We start from the raw sequence: 21915 nt of genomic DNA, 5'->3' as shown, positions 1-21915 counted from the left end.
AAGTTTTACTCTCTCTTGTGTTTTGTGAAATTTAGGGTTGAATAGTGAAATTCAAATTTATGTGTTTTTGGTTGAGTAAGGTGCATTGCACAAGTCCTCTAAAGTCCATTAAGTATAGTTCAGTGGTCGGTGTAGACTTTTGGCACTCGTGTATGAGTTGGGACACCATTGTTGTGAGTTTTATGTGACCTAGAAGAAAGCTTTGTGAAGACACCAAAACCACCTTAATCAGACGTTAGATGGAAATTTGAGACGCATTCGAAGTTTGCTCCATATACTGTCAAATTGATAGCTGATTACTATCATATTCATGAAATGCGCCGTGGTGCATGGCACAGAGATGGGTGAGCCATGGCGCGTTGTTCCTTAGCCACGGCACATGTCATATTTTTTTGTACAATTACACTATTTTGAGTTTTAAAACTCAATGTTTTGGATCTCATATGATTTTCAAGCTTCTGCATTTCTTTAAAACTTTAATTTGAACAATATATGAGTTTATGGGAGAAATTTAATTGTTGAAAGTGTGGGATCCCTTAACAAATGATTTTAAACTTGCTTCTCTCAATTTTCTCTTTGTTTCCCCATTTAAAATTTGGAAACTTGGTTCTATTTTATGAATTATGAAAACTTGATAATTCTTAAAGGTTTGGTTTCTTGATTACCTCGATTCTGGAGTTAATGATGTCTAAATTTAGAGAATATTACACAAAGGCCACAAGTCTAATCCACGTGCCAATCATCTAAACCCTATTGGAAATGGATTTGATAAAAGTGTTGTTAGACCTTGCTTGGACATGTTTTGGGGTCCTTCACACATGTTTTGGGTTTAATTACATTGCTACTAGACATTATGGTGATGAAGTATGGGCTTTTTAAAAAGTCTTTGTGTGGAATTAGGTCTTGAAGATAAAGCTATAGGGCATTCTCAAGCTGCAATAATGGGCCTCTCACAAGTTTATGTGGCTTGCAATGATGGGCTTTTGGATATAGGGAGTAATGTAGCATGTTTGAGCTTTTGATATCCATTAATTTTGTTCTCAATTTATTTTATTTTACAAGTTTTAGCAACATAAGGTCAAAAAAAGGGGAGAAAAAGATAAGTCTTATTTTAGATATATGTTTTCTTGCTTTTATAGTGATCCTTGAGGACAAGGATCTCTTGGTGGGGGGAGGATCGATACATGGGAATTAAGAGTGATAGGGATAATTAGGGAAATCAGAGATATAAGAGTAGTTTAAGTATTTAATTATATTATCTATAAATAAGCCTCTAGGTTGTAATGGGTCATTACAAATAGAATAGTCTCTTTCTCTTGCTCTCTATTTCTCTTTTGTCTCTTATCTCTCTTTTTCTTTCTCTTTTATCTCTATCAATTTATTTTGGGAAAATGACAATAAAGTCTTAAAATATCAATTTTATACCAGTTAAGTCCCAACAAATTCTAAAAGGCCAATCAAGTCCCAAGGTCCTTAAGTGGTATTTTAATGTCACAGGAAAAGACCGAAACACCCTTCTTCAAGTAAAAGCTCGTTTTCTTCTCTGCCCGAATGAGTCTCTGTGTGACATGAAGCTCTATTCTCTGGGTCTGCATTCTTTGATCCATACGGTGAACGAGGGCTTGGTTGGGCCAGGGGAGAGTGATTTTTCTAGGGCAGCACACGTAGCCGGTAGCTGAGAGTTGAACACTTGAAGGAGAAGAGGGAAACGTTGGCGGCAGTGACAGAGGTGAGGGAAAATCGGTGGCGAGGGCCAAGATTTTAGTGATAACGACAACGGAGAGCTAGGGGTGAGGTCTTTTCTGTTAAGGTTCAGATTTATATGCCTAAATTGTATTTTTTTGCCCTTATTGTTTATTGGGATTTGAAGACCTAGATCCCTGAGCTGGGCGTTCATTTTTTTCTAGTGGAAGCAGCTGAATCCCTTCCTCTTTCCTGCTCTGTTTCACGCTATTAGAGGTGTGTGTATATGCATGTTCAGTTTTTCTTTTTTCCTTCCTTTTCAGTTGTTAAAGTCCTGCTTATGTATGTGTATTGGCTGATTGGCTAAAAGTTTGGTCTGCTTTCTTCTCGTGTATGTAAAAGATTGAAGCTCTCCTCTTCCCCTTCATCGTAAACCACTTGCTGATCCATAATCGTGTTATCTTAATCTCACATAAGATATTGAACACTGTTTGATGAATTAAATTGCAAGAGCTTGGCAAACAAATGGTCAATGACAATGAAAACACGGATTGTACCTTTAACTATTATCAAGAACAAGACAATGCTGCCTATGGCATTTATTTAAGATAAACTTTTCCAATTTGACATAAATTTAGAATCAATGGCTATCTGACTCTGAATATTTCCATTGACATGTTTTACATGCCCAAGAAATACTAAAATATTGAAGTCATAAGAAGCAGGTAAACCTGAAATTTAGGGTCACTATTTTGTGCCAATGCACTTGCAAGTAAACGAGTCTGTTCTAGTGCAGCTAAGTTTAGAATATTTGGACCTCTCATTTGATCTGCAGACGACAATAGAGACTGCAAAATGAATGGTAAAAGCTTACTAGTGTTAATCTTTGATGTTATTCTATCATGATAGTAAACTAAATTTGGTTAATAAAAGTAAAAGCTTGAGAGTTGTTGGAATTGCTTAGTTGTTCATCTCACAAATTTGTCAATGATAAATGCTCTCAAGGTATTTGTAGGAAGGCTTGAAAGAAGTTGATGAAAATGAGATTGTTTAATTTTCATAGTAGAACCTTGAGGAGTTATCTATACTACCTAAGAAAGTTTATGTTTGTACATAAATTGTAAAGTTGATCTACCTATTAAAATTGTGCAACATCTAAAGGAAATTGTTAGACAAAATGATAATTAAGATTTTTTTTTAAAGTTTGTAAGAAGAGTTGTGTTAATGATGGTGGTTAAATGCTTACTAGTGTTGTTGATTATTTGGTAGAACTTGTAGAAGGGTTATTGAAGATTAAGGGATTAATGATGTTAGAAATCGAATGCCTATAGGGATGATCAAGAAAAGAAACTTCCGTTCTACTGATTTGACCATGAAGAAATTTACCTGATCTGAGTAGACTTTGGGTAGTATGAATCCTCAATGATATTTGAAGGAATTGGGCACAATGGGCTGAATGACGTGATTATAGTTGTTCTCTTTGGATATTACATTTGTGTGGAGCAATGATTTTCATTTCAATGCACAATTTACTGATGCTTGGCTGTGCAAATCTGTTGTGCTTCTTCTTTGCAAATAATTTTTCAATCAATGGAAATGCTGACAATATTTAAGTTCTCTTCACCAATGCATGCAAATATTTTAATGTTCAATGGGTGGAAATAAATTTTCAATCTGCTTCACTTCTTCTGGGCAATTCCGTACAGATGTATCTGTATTAATCTGTTTTGTTTTTTCATGAGTAGTTCAGTGAATTTATCTTCGTCTTTCTTCCTGGACCCAGCCTCTCCCCCCACCAACATAAAAAAAACCCCACTCCCTGTAACTTAAGGTGCGTTTTTTATGCCTGTTTCTTGTGAGTGGTTATCCTACTGAAGATCCTTTTTTGGATTAGGAATTTAACGCAAAAAGAAATAGTTTTGGGAATTTATTGCAAAAAGAGACATTTTTTTAGCTGTCAAAGAAAAGAAGGTAATTTTCTAGGTTTTGTTAGTGCAATCTTTATTGCCCAAAACTTGTTTGTGTTTTTCTCAATTTCTCTTTGCAAAAGTTCAGCTTCTCTCTTCTTGTGGACATGCATGTTTGTTGTGCCCTTTGACCATGAGCAAAGTTGTTAGGCTTTATTAATGAAATTCTGCTTGTTTCTGCTTACTTTCTTTCAATTTATTGGTTTAATTTTAACCAGTGTTTTTTTTAGGACTTGCATCGGTGATAATTAGGTGGGAAGCTTGTTTGTTAGGGCACAAAGAACCAAGAAACTATGGACAACAAGAAAGCTACAACAAAAAAGAAGTCTGGATACGACAACTTTAAGAAAGAGTTTCTTAAAAAAAATGAAGGAAGATTCAGTGGTCTTATAGAAGCCAATGACTCAATGAGAGAAAGTTGGCGAAAATTATCAAATGCTGAACAAGAAAGATATAGAAACATGGCTTCGTTAGATAGACGAGGCAAGGAATCAGCATCTTGTTCCACGGCAACGGTATCACTAACTTGTATTTATTTTAAATTAATGAGGTTTTTTAGTATGATTGTTATGCATTGTATGGTGTTATATTATTCTTCTTGATTTGTAGGTTTCATTTAATACGCGTTGCTCTCCTGGCCAGTTCAAGGAAGTTGTGGAATACATATCCAAACATAAAAGGTTATGTACTAAGGTCAAGAAAATGGGGTTCCAATCTCTCTTGGATTTTAAATTTAATAAACTACCCAGAGAGTTATGTGAACAAGTAATTGCTGCTTTTGACACACCAACCTCAACACTTGGAATTAGAGGGAAGAAATTAAGTGTTGATGGAAAGGATGTGCACACTATCTTAGGTGTGCCTTATGGTGGGAAAGCTGTTTTTTTAGATGATGACAGCGAAGCATGTCAAGCATTAAAGAAGAATTATCTTGGCAAACCCTTCACTGAGTTGAAGAGTCTGGTAATATCCGGCAAGGCTGAAAAAAATTTTGAAACGGTGTTTTTGTTATTCACTTTAGGAACATTTCTTTGTCCCACAACAAGTACAACTGTTAGTATGAGGAGTATTAAAAGTTTGAGTGGGAAGAAAAATGTTCAAGAATATGATTGGTCATCTTTTGTGTTGTCGGAGCTTATTAGAGAAATTTCGACTTATAAGACAGCATTAAGGAGTGGACGAAAGAAGAAGAATGTAGGAGGATGCTTATTTTTCTTACTGGTATAGTCTATTTGAAATCCTTCTATATTTTGTTCCAGTTTATTTGTTATTGATTAGATTATAATTATCCTTGTGGTGCAGATATTTTACATGCACCACTTTCCATTAGGCCAAACACCGTCAATAGATGGTGGAACGCCTGTGATGCATTTGTGGAACCAACACATGGTGCAGAAACGGGTTAAGCTGGAAAAAGAAAGCATCCATGGTATTCTTTACGGTGGTCAGGCTAATGAAGTGTCTGAAGTTTTACCTCCACTTGCAACGATAACTCACCCGGTATATAAATGTTTATACTTTATTGTCTATGTTTTGGTTTTCACTTACTTAATAAGCTTGGTGTTGAAACTTGGTTAGGGTGTGAGGGAGATATATGAAGACTTTTTGCAATATGCTAATACATTTGCAAGTAAAGTGCTGAAGTTGCAACAAAGTCTTAACCAGCTTCAAATATCTGATAGTAAAGCTATCATGCGGGTTGGCGAACCAAGCGAAGAAGAAGTAGAGGAAGAGGACTATGGAGATAAAAATAAGCTGAAGAAGATGATGAAGATGGAGACAAGGGCGAAGATGAAGCTAAAGATGCACATGAAGCTGGGGATGAAGATGGGGATGAGGATGAGGATGACGATGGACATGAAACTGCAGCTAGAGCTGGATCTAAAGAAGATGAAGATGAAGGCTCCAATAGTAAGGAAGAAAGTGATGAAAGACAAGATGGTAAGAAGAGGAGGAGAATAGATGAAAGCCCAATGGTTCGAAGGTCTGAGAGGAAAAGGGTTGAGGTAAATTGGTCACCTTTTTTGAAAGAACCAATACAAGGGAGAATTACAAAAGAACAACAAATATATGAATATTGCACTGGGCGAACCAATCAAGCAGAGGGTGAAGAGTAAGTAATGTGATATTACTTTTCGATAATCATGGTGCATTATGATTGATATAATAACACATTTTTTTGGTAGGTGTGTCGTTGAGATGTACGATTACTACTTAACTAGGGTCGAATGCCAAAGTCTTGGTCCTAAAAAATGGATAAGTACAGCGGTATGTCTAATAGTTTTAATTCATTAGTTGCTTAATTGGATAGCACATTGAGTGTTGGATGTGATCCTTGTAGGTCATGAGCATGGTCGCAAAAGTGATGGTTGGTGAGCAACTTCGTGAAGGGAAGGTACGGAGGTACATATTTGATTCAGAATTTATGGCCACCCTAAGGGATAAAAAGTTAAGATGGTCTGTCTTTGAGGATGCAAAGATGCTCATGCCCGATCAACTTGGATATAACCTTGGAAATTGTGATTACCTCTTCTTGCCCATGCTTGTGTTCAATCACTGGTTTTGTTATTGTGCTGATTTGAAAAATGACAAATTTTTCATCCTTGATTCATTGGCTGGGAAGTTATTTAAAGAGAAGAAGATGATGGCCGGATTTATGGTATGCTTTATTAGTGCTTTTGCATAACTACTTTAGGTGACTTAAATTTTTACATGGGAATGGTTATCTAACTCTGGAACTATTTGTAGAGAACTAGCATAATTGAGTTGTTACAAGCATGTGACCCGGAGAAATATGGAGAGGATTTTCAGATGGAGATGATATTTGAAGAACTTCCCAAACAGAGTAATGTGTAAGTAACTATCTATGAAAACAAGTACCTTTTAATGTATTCATTTCTAGTAGACAATTTGCCTTACCTTAATTGCTCATATTTGTAGAGATGATTGTGGGGTATATGTCATAAAGTACTGTACAGAATGGGATGGTAGAAGAAGAAAAGGAGGACTGACCATGGAGGACTTTTCAAACGTATGTATATGTGATCCATAATCTTTCTAATTTTTTTCTTCCAATTATCAATGTGAAACTTAAACTTTCTTTATGTTTTTTTAGGAACAACTGAGACAGTTTAGGGTGGATGTGGTGTGGTGGCTGGTAAATCACACGAGAAATGAAGTAAGAAATAAGTATTTGCCTCTGTCTCAGCAGCTAATCGACCAAAGAGGGCAGGAAAGGAGTGTAGATGAATTTTTAGTCTGTGACATGTTTTCACCATTCTGATTTTGTAGAAATTGCCTCTTCTACAATTTTTTCCCTCACGTGTTTTAGCTGAAGGTTGACTATGTAATTTGTACAAGTGAGGACATGCTCAATTGAATTTGAAGCTGTATCCAAATTTTAGGGCTTATAAGAATATTTTTACCAATATATTGCAGGGCGTATAAGAATAGAATTTTTGGCTGCAAAATTAGGCTGGCCTTTGTGGGATATGCTTGATTAATTTTGTATCCAAAACATGTTATTTGATCAAAATTTGGTCACATACATGCATTTTACCTAACTGAATTATGATTTTGTGTAAACAAGATTGCCAACACCTCCATTTGGATTTTATATCACAGGTACTAATTAATACTTATTATTTTCAACAAATTAAAATAACATGTATTTCCTGCCAATTGATACAGCCGGGCTGCTATTTATATTACTTTAATCATATGGTGATCCAATTCAATGTAACAAATGAATCATGCAATTTTCTAAATAAAACACTCGGTGTGACTATCAAGCAAGCTGAACAAGCAACCAAATCAATTATATATAGCCAATGTCGCAACTGTGTGTCAAAATTTTGGGTGGGGTAAGTAATGAATTCTCAACAAAGTAATTATTTTAGGACAAAGCTCCAGTAATTTGCAAGTGAGAAATCAAATTTTGCAATACCCTTAGAAATAATTTGCAACTGGTACTCCAAATTTTGAATCGAAGAACTATTAAATTCGTTGAAGAGTTAAATCCTTTAGGACAAAGCTCCAGTAATTTGCAAGTGAGAAACCAAATTTTGCAATGTCCTTAGAAACAATTTGCAACTGGTACTCCAAATTTTGGATCGAAGAACTATTAAATTCGTTGAAGAGTTAAATCCTTTAGGACAAAGCTCCAGTAATTTGCAAGTGAGAAACCAAATTTTGCAATGCCCTTAGAAACAATTTGCAACTGGTACTCCAAATTTTGGATCGAAGAACTATTAAATTCGTTGAAGAGTTAAATCCTTTAGGACAAAGCTCCAGTAATTTGCAAGTGAGAAACCAAATTTTGCAATTCCCTTAGAAACAATTTGCAACTGGTACTCCAAATTTTGGATCGAAGAACTATTAAATTCGTTGAAGAGTTAACTCCTTTAGGACAAAGCTCCAGTAATTTGCAAGTGAGAAACCAAATTTTGCAATGCCCTTAGAAACAATTTGCAACTGGTACTCCAAATTTTGGATCGAAGAACTATTAAATTCGTTGAAGAGTTAACTCCTTTAGGACAAAGCTCCAGTAATTTGCAAGTGAGAAACCAAATTTTGCAATGCCCTTAGAAACAATTTGCAACTGGTACTCCAAATTTTGGATCGAAGAACTATTAAATTCGTTGAAGAGTTAACTCCTTTAGGACAAAGCTCCAGTAATTTGCAAGTGAGAAACCAAATTTTGCAATTCTTAGAAACAATTTGCAACTGGTACTCTAAATTTTGGATCGAAGAACTATTAAATTCGTTGAAGAGTTAACTCCTTTAGGACAAAGCTCCAGTAATTTGCAAGTGAGAAACCAAAGTTTGCAATGTCCTTAGAAACAATTTGCAACTCGTACTCCAAATTTTGGATCGAAGAACTATTAAATTCGTTGAAGAGTTAAATCCTTTAGGACAAAGCTTCAGTAATTTGCAAGTGAGAAACCAAATTTTGCAATGCCCTTAGAAACAATTTGCAACTGGTACTCTACATTTTAGAACGAAGAACTATTAAATTCGTTGGAGAGTTAAATCCTTTAGGACAAAGCTCCAGTAATTTGCTAGTGAGAATCCAAATTTTGCAATGTCCTTAGAAACAATTTGCAACTACTACTCGAAATTTTGGATCAAAGAACTATTGAATTCGTGAAGTATTTTGCAATTTAGATACCAAATTTTGCAAATTCCTTACGAAAAATTGGCAACTCGTACATGAAATCTTGGATCGTCGAACTAGAAGATATGAACTGTTCATGTAAGAAACATGTATTAATTCATCTAATGCATCTGCACATATCAGCTGTCCACATACATAAAGACATGAACTTGGATTTACAAACGAAGGGTTGCTATGTACCAAAAAAACCCCTAATACTACCAATATATATCTACATAAACCTATACATGTCAACCAAATCCAAGTTGATCTAGTCTCATGTTATAGAAACATCAACTTGGATTTACAAAACAAGGGCTGCTATATGCCAAAAAAAACCCCTAAAACAACCATTATGTTTATGTCACCCAAATCCAAGTTCATGTGGTAACCCATTTACAATAACATCAACTTGGATTTGGATTTCTACACCTCTTCCTCGTATGACCTGCTTCATGGCAGCGAGAACAATGATAAACCTTCTTTTGTTGATGTTGAGACTCGATCCTCACATGACGAGGTCTGCCAGCTGGTCGAGATGTTCTAGGAGGCAGCAAAAAGGTTTGGTTCATGAGCTGAGACACTGTCAACGCATTTGGCTTTGGCATGTCATGGGTCTCAACAGGATGCATAATGCCACTGTATATTTTCTCTTGTGAGCTACGAAGATAACATTCCTCGACATAGCTATACACATTACCATGCACTTCTTTAATGGCTGCACAAGCATGTGGGCAAGGAATGCCAGACATTTGCCAAACTTTGCATGTGCATTCCCTTAGTATCAGATTCACACATACATCTCCACACGGTGTCCGAACCAATGCAATATGTGAGCCATGCAGCTGAACTATCATAACTTCTGCCCTCAAAATATTTTCCTTCAACTTTGCTTCAACATTGGGACCAACTATGCTTTTCCACTTACTCATGGCTGCCTTACTTGCAAAAAATTTCTTGCTCAACTTGTCTCTATGCTCATTTATAAGAACACATATATTATGCCTCCTCTCTTCAAGAATCCATGCATTGAATGATTCGGCCAAGTTGGTTGTTATCTTATCCCATCTTCAAAATGGGAACAACGATAGTGCCCACCGATCAACATCGCCTTGATTTTCAACCCATCTTGCTAATTGTGGAGAGAACATCCTCAAATTTCCCATGGCTATATGAAATTCGTGCTCATGCCTTGCATAGGCAATGTAATCAAGCAACTTTAGTGCCTCTTCTTTGCTGTTCAAGCAACTTTAGTGCCTCTTCTTTGCTGTTCCTTCCCATTCCCCTACAAACTTTATTAAACTCAGAGCTAAAATTCTCCTTAACATGTCGATAGAAAATGCATGTCTATCACCATCAAATATGGCTCTAACAGCACCAATAATAGCATTATTTCTATCAGAAACAATAGTTACCTGTAGCGAACCAAGGATATCTTTAATATTTTAAGAAACCAAGTCCAATCATCATGAGTTTCACTCCCAACTATTGCAAAAGCTAATGGAAATAACTCATTATCGGCATCGTATGTTGAAGCTGCCAGTAAGGTGCCTTGATAAGGACCACTGAGGAAACATCCATCCACATATAAAATAGGCCTAGCCCCAAGCAAGAATCCTTTAATGGAACAACCATATGCAATAAATAAACGTTCAAATCTATTGTTCTCAGAAGCCACCCATTTTGCTACAGTGTCAGCATCAGTCTCCATTAGTCTATTACACAACCAAGGAACAAGCATATATGATTGGTCAGGAAGCCCATTTATTTCCACCAATGCCCTCTCTTTCGCTCTTAAAGCTTGACGATAAGTTAGACTTATGCCATAGTCTCTATATATGTCAGCTTTGATTTCATTGGGTCTTTTTTCCACATTAGACCTTACTATGTCATCAATTATAGACGAAGTCAGTGTGCACCTTGTACTGTAAGAAACTTCAAGGTCTTCTTGGGCAGAATGTAAGTGCTCATTCTTGAAAGTTGTTACACGAAGTAAGGGCATAGACTTCCTTAATGAATATGCTGTTATCTTCCATTGACATCCTTTTGCCTTGCAAACTGAAATTATTTTATTTGTGTTGTTCTTCACAAATTTATATTCAAACCTGTGTGCAATACTATACTTGTAGATTGCTTGTCTACAATCATCAGCACTCGCAAAAATCTGCCCAGGTCCTACTAGCAAATCCTTCCACTTTATTGCATTTAGCTCAGGCATTGGTGTTGGGATACTTTGTATTGCACATGGTAGAACTTCAAGATCTTGTGTAGCATGTGAATTCTCAGCTGAACATCCTACTCTGCATTTTCATTCAAATCATGTTTATTACTACCATCCATATTTATATTAGCATAATATTAATTATGCAACTATTAAAAAAACTTACCCATCAATTGAATCTCTTGTTGCCTCTGTACTTTGCTGTATCTTCCAATTATGTACACATGAGCAAAATTATCATTCAATTTCATTAATTGATTTATCCCTTCATCATCTTTAAGGTCTAAAAGAGCATTGCAATCAAATTTTACTTTGTACTTCAACTCTATTCCATTTAAATCACAATTTAAGCATGATGAAATCAATCTAACAAGTCCTTCAAGAGACATTCCTTCTCTAATCATTCTTCCATTACAACTCCCCCCATCATAACACATTGTCCCATGCATATCTTTTACAATATCTCCACCAAAATGAAAATAACAAAAAATTTCTTTACACAACTACTTTCCATCGTACCCAATAATATCAACCTACAAGAAACAAAATAAAATGTAATAATATATCACTTAGAAACAAGTTACTTTTGACATAAGTGATTTTTGCATCAGTCAAACAGTGACAGCGTTCCATCTTAAAATATGGACACTCGATGATAATTTCTTACACTTTCAGTTGCAAAATGTCGAATCTTCATGCCAAATATTTTATAACGTCAAATAAAAAAAATTCTTTCATGTTCAGTTGCAGAAAACCATTCCATCTTTTTCCTTACGAAAGCCATTTTGCAAGAAATTAGACCTTCATGGAGTAAACCTTTTTGTTCAGATGAAAGGATTTGCAAAAAAAAAAATACCTGTCTACACGCACCAGCACAAAACCTTAAGCTTTCTTGAGTCAATAATTAAGACAACTCCACCTCTTCCAAGCATAACTCTGTTTCAGGAATGGGTACTCTTCAACGTACAGCTCCACCTCTTACATGCACCTCTCATTAATGGCGGGAAAGAAACAAATCAGGAGGGAAATGTTGGAGATGATGAGTGTACATGTTATATTTACTCATAGGGGCATTTTCGTCATTTCTTTCGTTATTCTGATTGGAGAAAAATAACATGGGACTTGATTGGCCTTTTAGAATTTGTTGGGACTTAACTGGTATAAAATTGATCTTTTGAGGACTTAATTATCATTTTTTCATTTATTTTTTGCTTTTTTACTTGGGAGTTATGTTTGAAATTTTATTTACTTTTATTTTATACTTTTGTTGTATTAGTGTTGATAAAATTAGTAAAATAATTTATAAATAAGACTAAAAGAGTGTACACTATCACTATGGAATGAGATATAAAAAGTCCAATATACTCTTTGTTTATCTATTAAAACAAAAGTATATTGAGTGGAGAGAGAAATTAGTCAATTGCCACGTTATTTCATTTTTTTTATTACATTTCTATTCTTTTGAAATGGTATTCCCATTCCTAATTAATTAAAACATACTAAATGAGACAACTCGTTCTCATTTCAATTCTCATCCAATTCTTTCCATCATATTAAACATATTGCTACTGTTTTGATGTAGTGAAATAATTGGAAATTCATCAAATGAGTGATAAATCTTATCGAAATTCACAGCGTTAAATAAATATTAGATGTTAATTGCTTCTAAGGTGAACATGGGCAAAGTTTCACTTTCCTAGAAGCCTATTCAATTAAGTTTATATATACTACATAAGTTCATTATTTTGATTTATTATTGTTTGAAAAGTTTCAAATAGTTTTAATATTGTCAGGTTTTTTGAATTGATGAATGATGAGATGTGCACATCACGCGTAATTTTGAGTTATTAGGTGTCTTCGGTCCTCGAATGTGATTGACGTCAAACATTCGTGTCGACTGAGGACCATGAAGATTAAAATGTTAATTGAATATTTTCACCAAAAAATTAATTTGATATTTTTCATTTAACACTATCCTCTTAATCTTGTCAATATGTAGTCTCAGAAGTCAAAACACTGCTCAAATATTTAAGATATAAATAAAATAATCTTTTAAAACAAAAATTTTAATCACAATATATTATTTTCGTTAAAGTTTAGATATAAAAGTTACTACAAGATAATTAGTCTGCAACAAATGGCAGGTATAAACATTAAACACTAACTGATACCCCACAAATTATTTTTTGTCAAGTTGCAAATAATCAGGCAAACCATAGAATGTTTGCTTCAATTAGTGGGACTGACTGGCCAAAAAAAAAAAATAGTGGGAGTGTGGGACAAGAAATTCAAAAAATTGCATCTCAGTGTGTACTTGACACGTCACACACACACACACACACATTTATTGACAAACTATGAACTGAAAATAACTTGATCCACATTATCCAAAAAAGAAAAACCTTGACTCACAAAATATGTGCCATTCATAACACAACAAACGGGAAAACCATTTGCGGCAAGGAGAGTCTGAGTAGCCCTTATATTCACACAGCAGTACGCAAGGATAGCACCATAATTAAAAAGAATGGCAAAAGAAAACAAAGCGAAGTATCACTGAGGCTCTACCTTTGTTGAAGGAAAGATTCCACTATAGCTAAAACCTTCATGGCTATAAGGATGGCGTAAATTGCCCCCACTTGCGTCCACATCAATTTCTTCTGTAGTTGGATCTGATTCAGAAGTGGGGTTCAGACCAGCAAGCTCCATTATATTCTCGACTTCTTTTACCACCTCAGCCATTGATGGCCTCTCTGCTGCATATTCTTTGACACACCTCATTGCCACTTCCACAAACCTCTCCAAACCATGTGGAGTTGTAGCTTTGCTGATGGATGGATCTATGATGGAATGTAGGTTGAATAGTTCTTTTGACGTGTCCATCACCTTCTGCACCTCTCTCACAATGTACTTCCCTTTCTCTATTGGCCTTCTTGCCGTCACCAATTCCAGCATCAGCACTCCAAAGCTATATACATCACTTTTTTCAGTTAACTGTTGGGTCATGTAATACTCAGGATCCAAGTAACCCTACAAGGGGGGGGGGAGATTTTCGTCAGATATTTCTTTGCAAAGTCTGCATTCATTTGAAATTCTATTATATATTTCAGAATGAAAGTTTCCTTCAGTTTTCTTTATGGTTAAAATGAAACTTTGAACCTAAGACATACTATTCACAGTTCTCGCTACAAATGTAAAAGGGGAGCCAGACAACTAGACAAGGACTTCATAGAGATCACCTATAGTTCTCAATGAACAAAGATGGACACTGATTCATAAACTAGATGGTGTTTAAAGCATTCACTAACCATTGTCCCTTTGACTTGAGTAGTGACATGGCCCCTTTCACTGTCAACAAGAAGCTTGGAGAGTCCAAAATCTGCAACTTTCGCATTAAGGTGCTCATCAAGTAGAATATTGCTTGATTTTATGTCCCTGTGTATGATGGGTGGGTTGGCAAGTTCATGAAGATAGGCCAGACCCCTGGCTGCACCCAGGGCTACTTTAAGCCTCCTCATCCAATCCATTCTGATCCCAGACTTTCCTATATGGACCGAGTCAAATAAAATGTTAAGAAATGTATTTCCCAGCCTAAAGAATTGTTTTCTGACAATTTTTGATATATTAGACTTCAAACTAATTCTCATACATTCAGGCAGATGAATATCAGAGTTCCAAAGAGATTTTATGTGGGGATTATCAACCATTTACATATTTTCTGACAAATGCATGTGAGTTGCATTAAAACACTTCGTTCCTTTCTCAAATCAATACCATGTAGGAATATATAGGGATTTGCTACCAATCTTGACATCTTTACCAGAAACTTAGTATATGTGTGCAAAACACTAATTTTAAGCTTTTAAATAAATAAGACAAGCAAGTAAGGGCACTTTTAATAATATCAAGTTCATCTCCAAATTTATGTAGTGTGCAAAAATAAGGGTATTTACATGTCCATTTTATTGTGGGAATTCAGAATTGGTAAACAAATATCAAGTATATGATCTAAAGAATCGACAACTGAAAGATGGACCATATATATGTTGGAACTACATGGTAATTTACAAAGCCAATGGGCAGATTGGCAGTCTATTTGGCAATGATCAAAAGGGGGATGTACATCTTGAACAAGCTTTTGTCATTGTTCTGCCCCGTTTCTTTCTAAATTCACCTCTATGAGACAATATGATATCATTCATAAGGAGAGGGGGTTGGAATTTGAGGGTACCTGAGAGACTATCCATTAAAGTGCCATTTGGAATATACTCATACACCAGCATTTGTTCACCTTTGTCAAAACAGAAACCGACAAGACCAACAAGATTCTTATGATGGACCCTTGATAGAAGTTCAATCTCAGTTTTAAACTCTACAGCACCCTGCATGGATTCTTTTGCGGCCCGTTTGATGGCAACAAATTCTCCAGTGGGCAGAACAGCTCGGTAAACCTTATTAATAATGAGGATTTATTAGCTATTGCGGAACAACATTAAACAAAAAGATAGAATTGGAAAATAGAGCAATGTTACTAAAGCCGGTGCCATAAGAGAGCTCAAGCCTCCGGTTGTCCGATCATCTTGAGATTTGTGCAATCATCTGAAAACTTAAAAACATATTTTCTTAACTAAGCATGGATCTCAAGGCATGATTTGGTGACTGAGAGTGAGATGCCGAGCTTTTCCAGGCACTGCTCGATTGCCAAAAGCAAACAACCAAACAGAAGATATATGGAAGCTTTTTTTTCATTTAAAAAAAGATTTTAAGGGATTCTGGTCTACCAAAATTATAAAAGGAAAAAGATAGCCATGAGATGTTACTATTATAAACCTTTCCATAGCCTCCAGATCCAACGGTGTTGTCTTCTGAGAAGTTGTTGGAGTATTTCTTTAGCTCTTCTAAAGAAAACCATCGTGCTCCTTTTAACTGAGGAGCCTTGCCAGTGTTCTTGTTCAGTTCCCAGTTTACTGAATTAGCATGGCATTTGATTAATAAGGCTGCTAGAAAATTTCTTTAAAAGGGACAAATTTTAGCCAAAAGTGTATCAAACATATCTTACCAAAAGGGTTTAGTTCGGCAGCTCCTTTTGCTCTTTTCTTTTGGCGTATAGCATATATCCCCGCAATGAGTGCTAGTACCAAAAAGACCACAACTGCGACAACTGCACCAACTATAACCCTTGTATGTGATGACTTTGACTTATCTCCTAAATGACATGAAACATGAGAAGGATAGTGAGAGAGAAGAACAAGCATTATAGAGCTTAGAATTTTCAGTTCATGCCGAGACATAAATTTACCTGCAAAGTACCCGTAGTCGTCACCAATAAAGAAGTAAGGAAGGAAAAATTTTGGCAACTTAAGAAGCTGGCTACTAATCACGAAAGCAATACTTGAAACTCCAGTTCTATTGAAACGATCACTTGAAGACGGGAATACTTTCAGGGACAATTCAAAATAATCAGTAGATGGATTCCTGAATGGATTACTTAGAGAAACAGAATCCACAGAAGATTTTGTGATTGAAAAGCAGTCATCAGAGACAGCTCGAGTTCCTTAAAATAACTTGCATTACCGAAGTCTGAGAAACTAAGAGCTCTGGCGTATAGAGTTCCAGTGTAGGGATATGAACATTTGCAGCTAGGACTAGAAATCTGACCAGAACTGCAAGGAAGAGGTGCGCAATTATCTGGTGGTGTTGAATATACGGAATTGGATTGGGGTTCTTGGCAGTAGATTTTAGCAGAAGCTCCGTTTTCAAGGCAAATCCGGTTGCTAACTAGTCTGCAAAATTGTTAGATAACTGCCTCAAAGGAGAGAAACCATAAAACAGCAGTTTGAGTCTAAGCTGGGGTGAAGTTAACATGAAATCAGAAGTTACAATTAAAAAAGAATACGTGAGATGAAACTTACACTACTGAAACTTTATAGTTCATGTTTTTCTGCGTGAAGTCAGTAATTGAATTATGCTCCAAATCAATGAGTTTCAAGCGGTTGCTGTTGGCATTGCCAATATCTAAGGTGCCATTGAGATGGTTGCCCCTCAATACCCTGTTCCCACAATTCAACATAATCATCTTATAACCATCATCAGTAGTCAATACATAAATCCAAGAATTAATTGGATAAATATGCGCATGTTGTTGTCATTATGTGCCTCCATATCTTATTTAATGAGATAGTAGTACTCACACAGACTCTAGACTGGATTGGTTGAATAAGGAGACAGGAATCTCCCCTTGAAGGCTGATGTTCTCCAATTTTCTGACAAACACTAAACTATATCAATATATAATACTTGAAACAATCTCGTGTCTTGAAACAAACCCATGCTCAGATACAAACAAATATGCTCAAAGAAAAGAGATAAAGGGAAAGGATGAAAAGCATTGGAGGAATCGGGGAGATAGAGATACAGATAGCATACAATGTTGTCAAAGACGGCAGACTTGAAGCCCATGAAGGAATAACAGAAGAACTGAAACTATTGTTACTCAGATCCCTGCAGAAAATTTTAAGAAAACATGAAAATGAAAAAGCACTGAACAGATATTCAAGCATATATGTATACACATATCCTTGACTTTCAAGGAGGACTTCTGAACAAGATGGAGGGAAAAATACGTGACAATTACTTCTCAATGAAACAAATTTTACTTAATCCCCAACTTTCAAAGGAGCTAACACATATTACTGCTTTACTACTTACACATAGGCTAGAAGATTCATTCCAGTAAGATCTGGCAGAGAAACCATTCAACCTATTATTTGATAAATACCTGAAAATATAAAGTCAATGCTTCCCCTCAGTCAAATGATCATTAAATACAAAGAGTAGCTTACAGATAGTCCTCAAGTTGAAATTGGCATGTTTATTTTGTCCTCTTACAGATCACCAAGATTTTTGAGATTGCTGATGTTTGAAGGCACTCTCCCACTTAATTGGTTCCTATCAAAACGGCTGTTGAAAAGGGAAAATATTAATCACAGTAAAACTCCAAAGGATTTCAGGAACAGTAAATATGTGAACTGATGACTTCACTTGTGATAAGATACTTACACCGCCTCCAAAGAGTTCACCAGCCCAAGGGTACCAGGAATACTGCCACTTAGTTGATTGCTGTCGAAAAGCCTGGCCAAAAGAATATAGGAGAGGATGGACAGTCAGGTCAACATGTCTGCTGGTCTCACCTTATGAGGAAAAATTGAAAATATAAAACATTATAACATGGGGATTTTCAAGCTGTTTATTTAGTGAGAGATTCCGTGGGGAGAAAAGAAGGTACTGTAAAGGTCTAGTAGATCTTACACATGGACGAGACTCATATTTGGACTAAAAAGTTCAGCTGGAATTCCACCCGAGAGCCTATTGTTTCCCATGTGACTGCAAAAAGTGGACATAATCTTTAGATCCTTGCGCTGAACCAGAAACTATCCATTCATGGCAATACAAGAGACTATCAGCCCAAATTGAGGATTAGAGTTGACATACAAGTGCTGTGCCTTAAGCAGCTTGTCAAGTCCAAGCACTCCTTTTTCAGAGACAGGGATAGGTCCTTCAAGCTGGTTATCAGAAAGGTCTAGCCAATTAATATTGGATAGATTGCCTATGGTAGGTGGAATGTTTCCACTGAACTGATTAGAGTTCAGAGCTCTGCACGGAAAGCAATAAGATGATAGGTCATTCAGAATTTATCAATATGGTGATAGCCCAGAGCAGAAACATTGTGAAACATCTTATTTTGGTACAATAAATATGACTTGGGATCTGAGACAGTTCTTATTTGTGTAGACATTCTCAGATATAACAAAAGAATTGTTAAAGATGAAATCCTTACAGAAAATTCAGCTGCTGCAAAGATCCGATTGAATCTGGAATACTGCCAAAGAAATTACATCCAACCAATATACTGGAAAACAGTGAGAAATGCAATGGATAAGTTTAGGACAAAATTTTGCAAGGGAAAAGAAAAGGTGAAAATGAGGGGAAAAAAAATTAATGATCAGGAACTAACAGAAGATCCAGAGTATTACAGTTATTTACTGTTGGGTACTAATTGACTTCCTTACAGGGCTTTTAATTTTTTCATATTTCCAATCTCTTTCGGAATTGTTCCTGTCAGGCCCTTGTTGTTAGAGAGATCCCTATTATTAACAAATTTTTTCATTCAATTCTTTTCATAGATAAAAAAGTATTCATAGATAAAAAACATGTTGCAACTACTAATGAGTGTTGCATTCAAAATTTATCTATGAATTCAGTATTGAGTGCAAATGAAATGTAATTTAGAACATTGCATTCTATAAATTCGGATAAAAATTTGGCAGTGTGTGTAACAAGTGCCACAAAATGTGCATACAAATCAGAAATACCCAAACTCAAGTTCAGAACTTTCTGGCACTTAAGCATTCCAGTGTTAAAAAAAAAAAAAAGGATAAACAGACAAAAGGTAGTTCAAGTATTTAATCAAATTAGCTGATTTTAAGTCATTATAAGAGCAGAAAAAGATCAAGTAGTAAACTCACAAAGTCTCTAACTCAGATAAAAACTGGATATCTGAAGACAGCTTGCCTCCAAATTCATGCTTGCTAATATTCTGAATAAAGCAGTCAAGACAGAAGCAGAAATAAATAAAAAATAAAAATTATATTGAAGGAGCCAAAGAATCCATGCACTGACATTGAGGTCACTCTTGAATTGGTGCATTGAATTCCTTCCCAACCACTGCCACAAGGATCCGAGCCCACCCAGCTTGGTGGTTTGTTCTGCCAAGATGCTGTGAGAGATTGCAGGGAAATAACTGCAATGGTGCAGCATACATAACAATATTGTTAACAAATGCTAAATTCTCAAGTAAATCTTCTTAATACCAAATGAACAAATACATCTTCTGAAAGTTTGCATTTATCTTTAGACCCCTCAGTGCAATGAATTCCACAGAATAAAGCTTTCAAGATCACGTCAAAAACAAATGAATAATAAAAGGAAGTCCTATTACAAGAGATTATTCTTGTCATTTTTTCCTAAGCCTTTTTTATTCGCTTAAACATGCAAGTTCAAATCAATAATTGAGCTTTTGCAAAGTATAAGCAGTTAATATCGTAGCCAATCAAACAGGCTGAGTCTAGATCATGTCACTCAACATGAAGAAAATTCTACGAACGTCATAAGCAAATTAAATTTTGTCTGAGGATATTGATGGTAGAAATTTCCAGTGCGAGAACTTTCATGAGTTGAATGCATAAACATAGATTTCCGCACTCCTTATTTGGAAATGAAGACAACAGAAACATAAACAAATTTTAGCTACTTGTAGTTTCTTTTCCCTAAAAATAAAAACCCCAAGATACAACTTCCCTGAAATGTTGCCCAAAATAGACTAACAAACATTAGTCATGTCGTTCTCACCCTGAGAGCACCAACATGTCATCCATAAAACTAATGAGGAAATGGCCTTGCTCTTTTGCATAAGTGTGAAAAGAGACAGGAAATAGTTGTGAAAAATATAGTTCAAACGCCAAAGAAAGTGTAAAGCAGTTGAAAATATCCCAAGAACTTACAGTCCTGGTAGGAGCTCTGTGCTGATACAAGCAGAGATTGGTATAGAAGCAGTAGCAGAAACAATTTAAATGCTTGTTCCATTTCTCAAAGATCCTCAATCTGTTCAAAACTTTCAGTTTAAAGTTAATACCATGGAATAGCGGAAAAAGATAAAATGAGCACCATCTAATTACGTGGGAGACAGAGCCTTTGTTGTCACAACCAAATTGAATTCGCAATAGACACTTGCTCAGGATGGCTTACTAGTACTTTTGATTACGTCAGCGGCATTAGTAGGCCAATTCCGGTCTCTAGTATGTATACATAATTGTAGCCCAGAACATGGGAAGTATAAAGACTTCTGACTGAATCCTTCTCATATTTACAAAAGAAGAAAGCTCTAAGTTAACATGCATATAATGGGCAAACAATCACCTAAGAAAGGATATCTTCAACTGCCATTTCATCTCCGGTCCTTCATTCTTAAAGCATAGCTCAAAAATCAAGAAAGCTTGAACAAGACATTTGACTGTTGATAAATAAAATTGCTAGAGGTTGGATATGAACCATTTCTAAAACAAGAAGGAAAGATAATACAACCACATTGTAAGAGCAAAATCGCAAGCTGACTCGTTCTTTCAATTTTGTTGAGGTGAAAAAAAACAGAACTAAATCATCATATACAATGAGACATTTGGCCACTTTGTTTGCCGTCCAAGGCGATTAAAATAATCTAATCAGCTGAATATATTGCCAAGAATTGAGTCACTTTTATTTCTCCGTTAACAGGTTAGAGCCAGGATGAACCATGAATTTTCTAATATGCATAAAATATTGTCTAAATTCTCCTATGCAAAACCATGCATCGAACATTACATAGTACAGACAAAAAATGGTCACTTAAAAGATTTCAAAATACTCAGGAACCTGCCTCGTAGTTGGGACAGGCTTGGATCAGCCTGTGTTCTTTGTAAATAAACGCGTTGAGGTGGCAGCCAGCCGGAGCTGGAGTGCCGGAGGCATATAGTATCATAGTTTCGTAGAAGACAAAAATGAAGAAATAAAAAATTGTCGAAAGTGAAATAGCTTCCTCTTCTTCTCATTCTGCGTCTAATTCTAGAAATTAGAACAAGTCACGATTAACTAGCAGTCTCTTTGATTTTCATGGCTGAACCTGAAGAGTAAGCCAGAAGCATATTGCTCCCAAGATACAAGTTCTCATTTCACGAGGAAATTAAAAAATTCAACTTCATATTGCATCAAGATTATCTCGGCTTCTAATTTTATAATTAAAATGTAGTTAAGATAATGATGCCAAGAATTCTATTAAATAACAATATGTAAATATT

At 35.7% G+C, this 21915-nt stretch overlaps 2 protein-coding genes across 2 annotated transcripts; one reads left to right on the top strand and one right to left on the bottom strand.

The window, feature by feature from the left end:
• Positions 1-5833: 5833 nt before the first annotated feature.
• LOC129305412 (ubiquitin-like-specific protease 1A) lies at positions 5834-6933 on the top strand. The gene is made up of 5 exons (XM_054945447.1): positions 5834-5918; positions 5992-6309; positions 6399-6502; positions 6591-6681; positions 6766-6933. The coding sequence occupies exons 1-5, from the start codon at positions 5850-5852 to the stop codon at positions 6931-6933; spliced, it is 750 nt and encodes a 249-aa protein (XP_054801422.1). The 5' UTR covers positions 5834-5849.
• A 6453-nt stretch (positions 6934-13386) lies between these two features.
• Positions 13387-21470, bottom strand: LOC129305024 (leucine-rich repeat receptor protein kinase HPCA1-like). The gene is given in 22 exon segments (XM_054944923.1): positions 13387-14056; positions 14335-14570; positions 15258-15477; positions 15857-15993; positions 16086-16232; positions 16326-16463; positions 16601-16809; positions 16939-17076; positions 17218-17289; positions 17453-17527; positions 17735-17775; positions 17777-17804; positions 17915-17986; positions 18086-18157; positions 18335-18409; positions 18518-18679; positions 18864-18935; positions 19096-19170; positions 19552-19622; positions 19706-19826; positions 20587-20686; positions 21002-21470. Coding segments are annotated over 20 exon segments (2544 nt in total). The 5' UTR covers positions 19733-19826; positions 20587-20686; positions 21002-21470; the 3' UTR covers positions 13387-13579.
• Between the last annotated feature and the right edge of the window lie 445 nt (positions 21471-21915).

The sequence above is a fragment of the Prosopis cineraria genome, unplaced genomic scaffold (assembly GCF_029017545.1).
Source record: "Prosopis cineraria cultivar Desert tree isolate PC_DT_omini unplaced genomic scaffold, ASM2901754v1 PC3, whole genome shotgun sequence".
NCBI lineage: Eukaryota > Viridiplantae > Streptophyta > Magnoliopsida > Fabales > Fabaceae > Prosopis > Prosopis cineraria.
Note: the sequence above shows the minus strand (reverse complement) of the source record. Positions and strands in the feature narration are given on the sequence as shown.

Coding starts and splice junctions, on each gene's coding strand:
- LOC129305412 (XM_054945447.1), top strand. CDS start 5,850: ATGTACGATTACTACTTAACTAGGGTCGAATGCCAAAGTCTTGGTCCT. Junction 6,503..6,590: donor CTTCCCAAACAGAGTAATGT/GTAAGTAACTAT, acceptor TCATATTTGTAG/AGATGATTGTGGGGTATATG. Junction 6,682..6,765: donor CCATGGAGGACTTTTCAAAC/GTATGTATATGT, acceptor ATGTTTTTTTAG/GAACAACTGAGACAGTTTAG.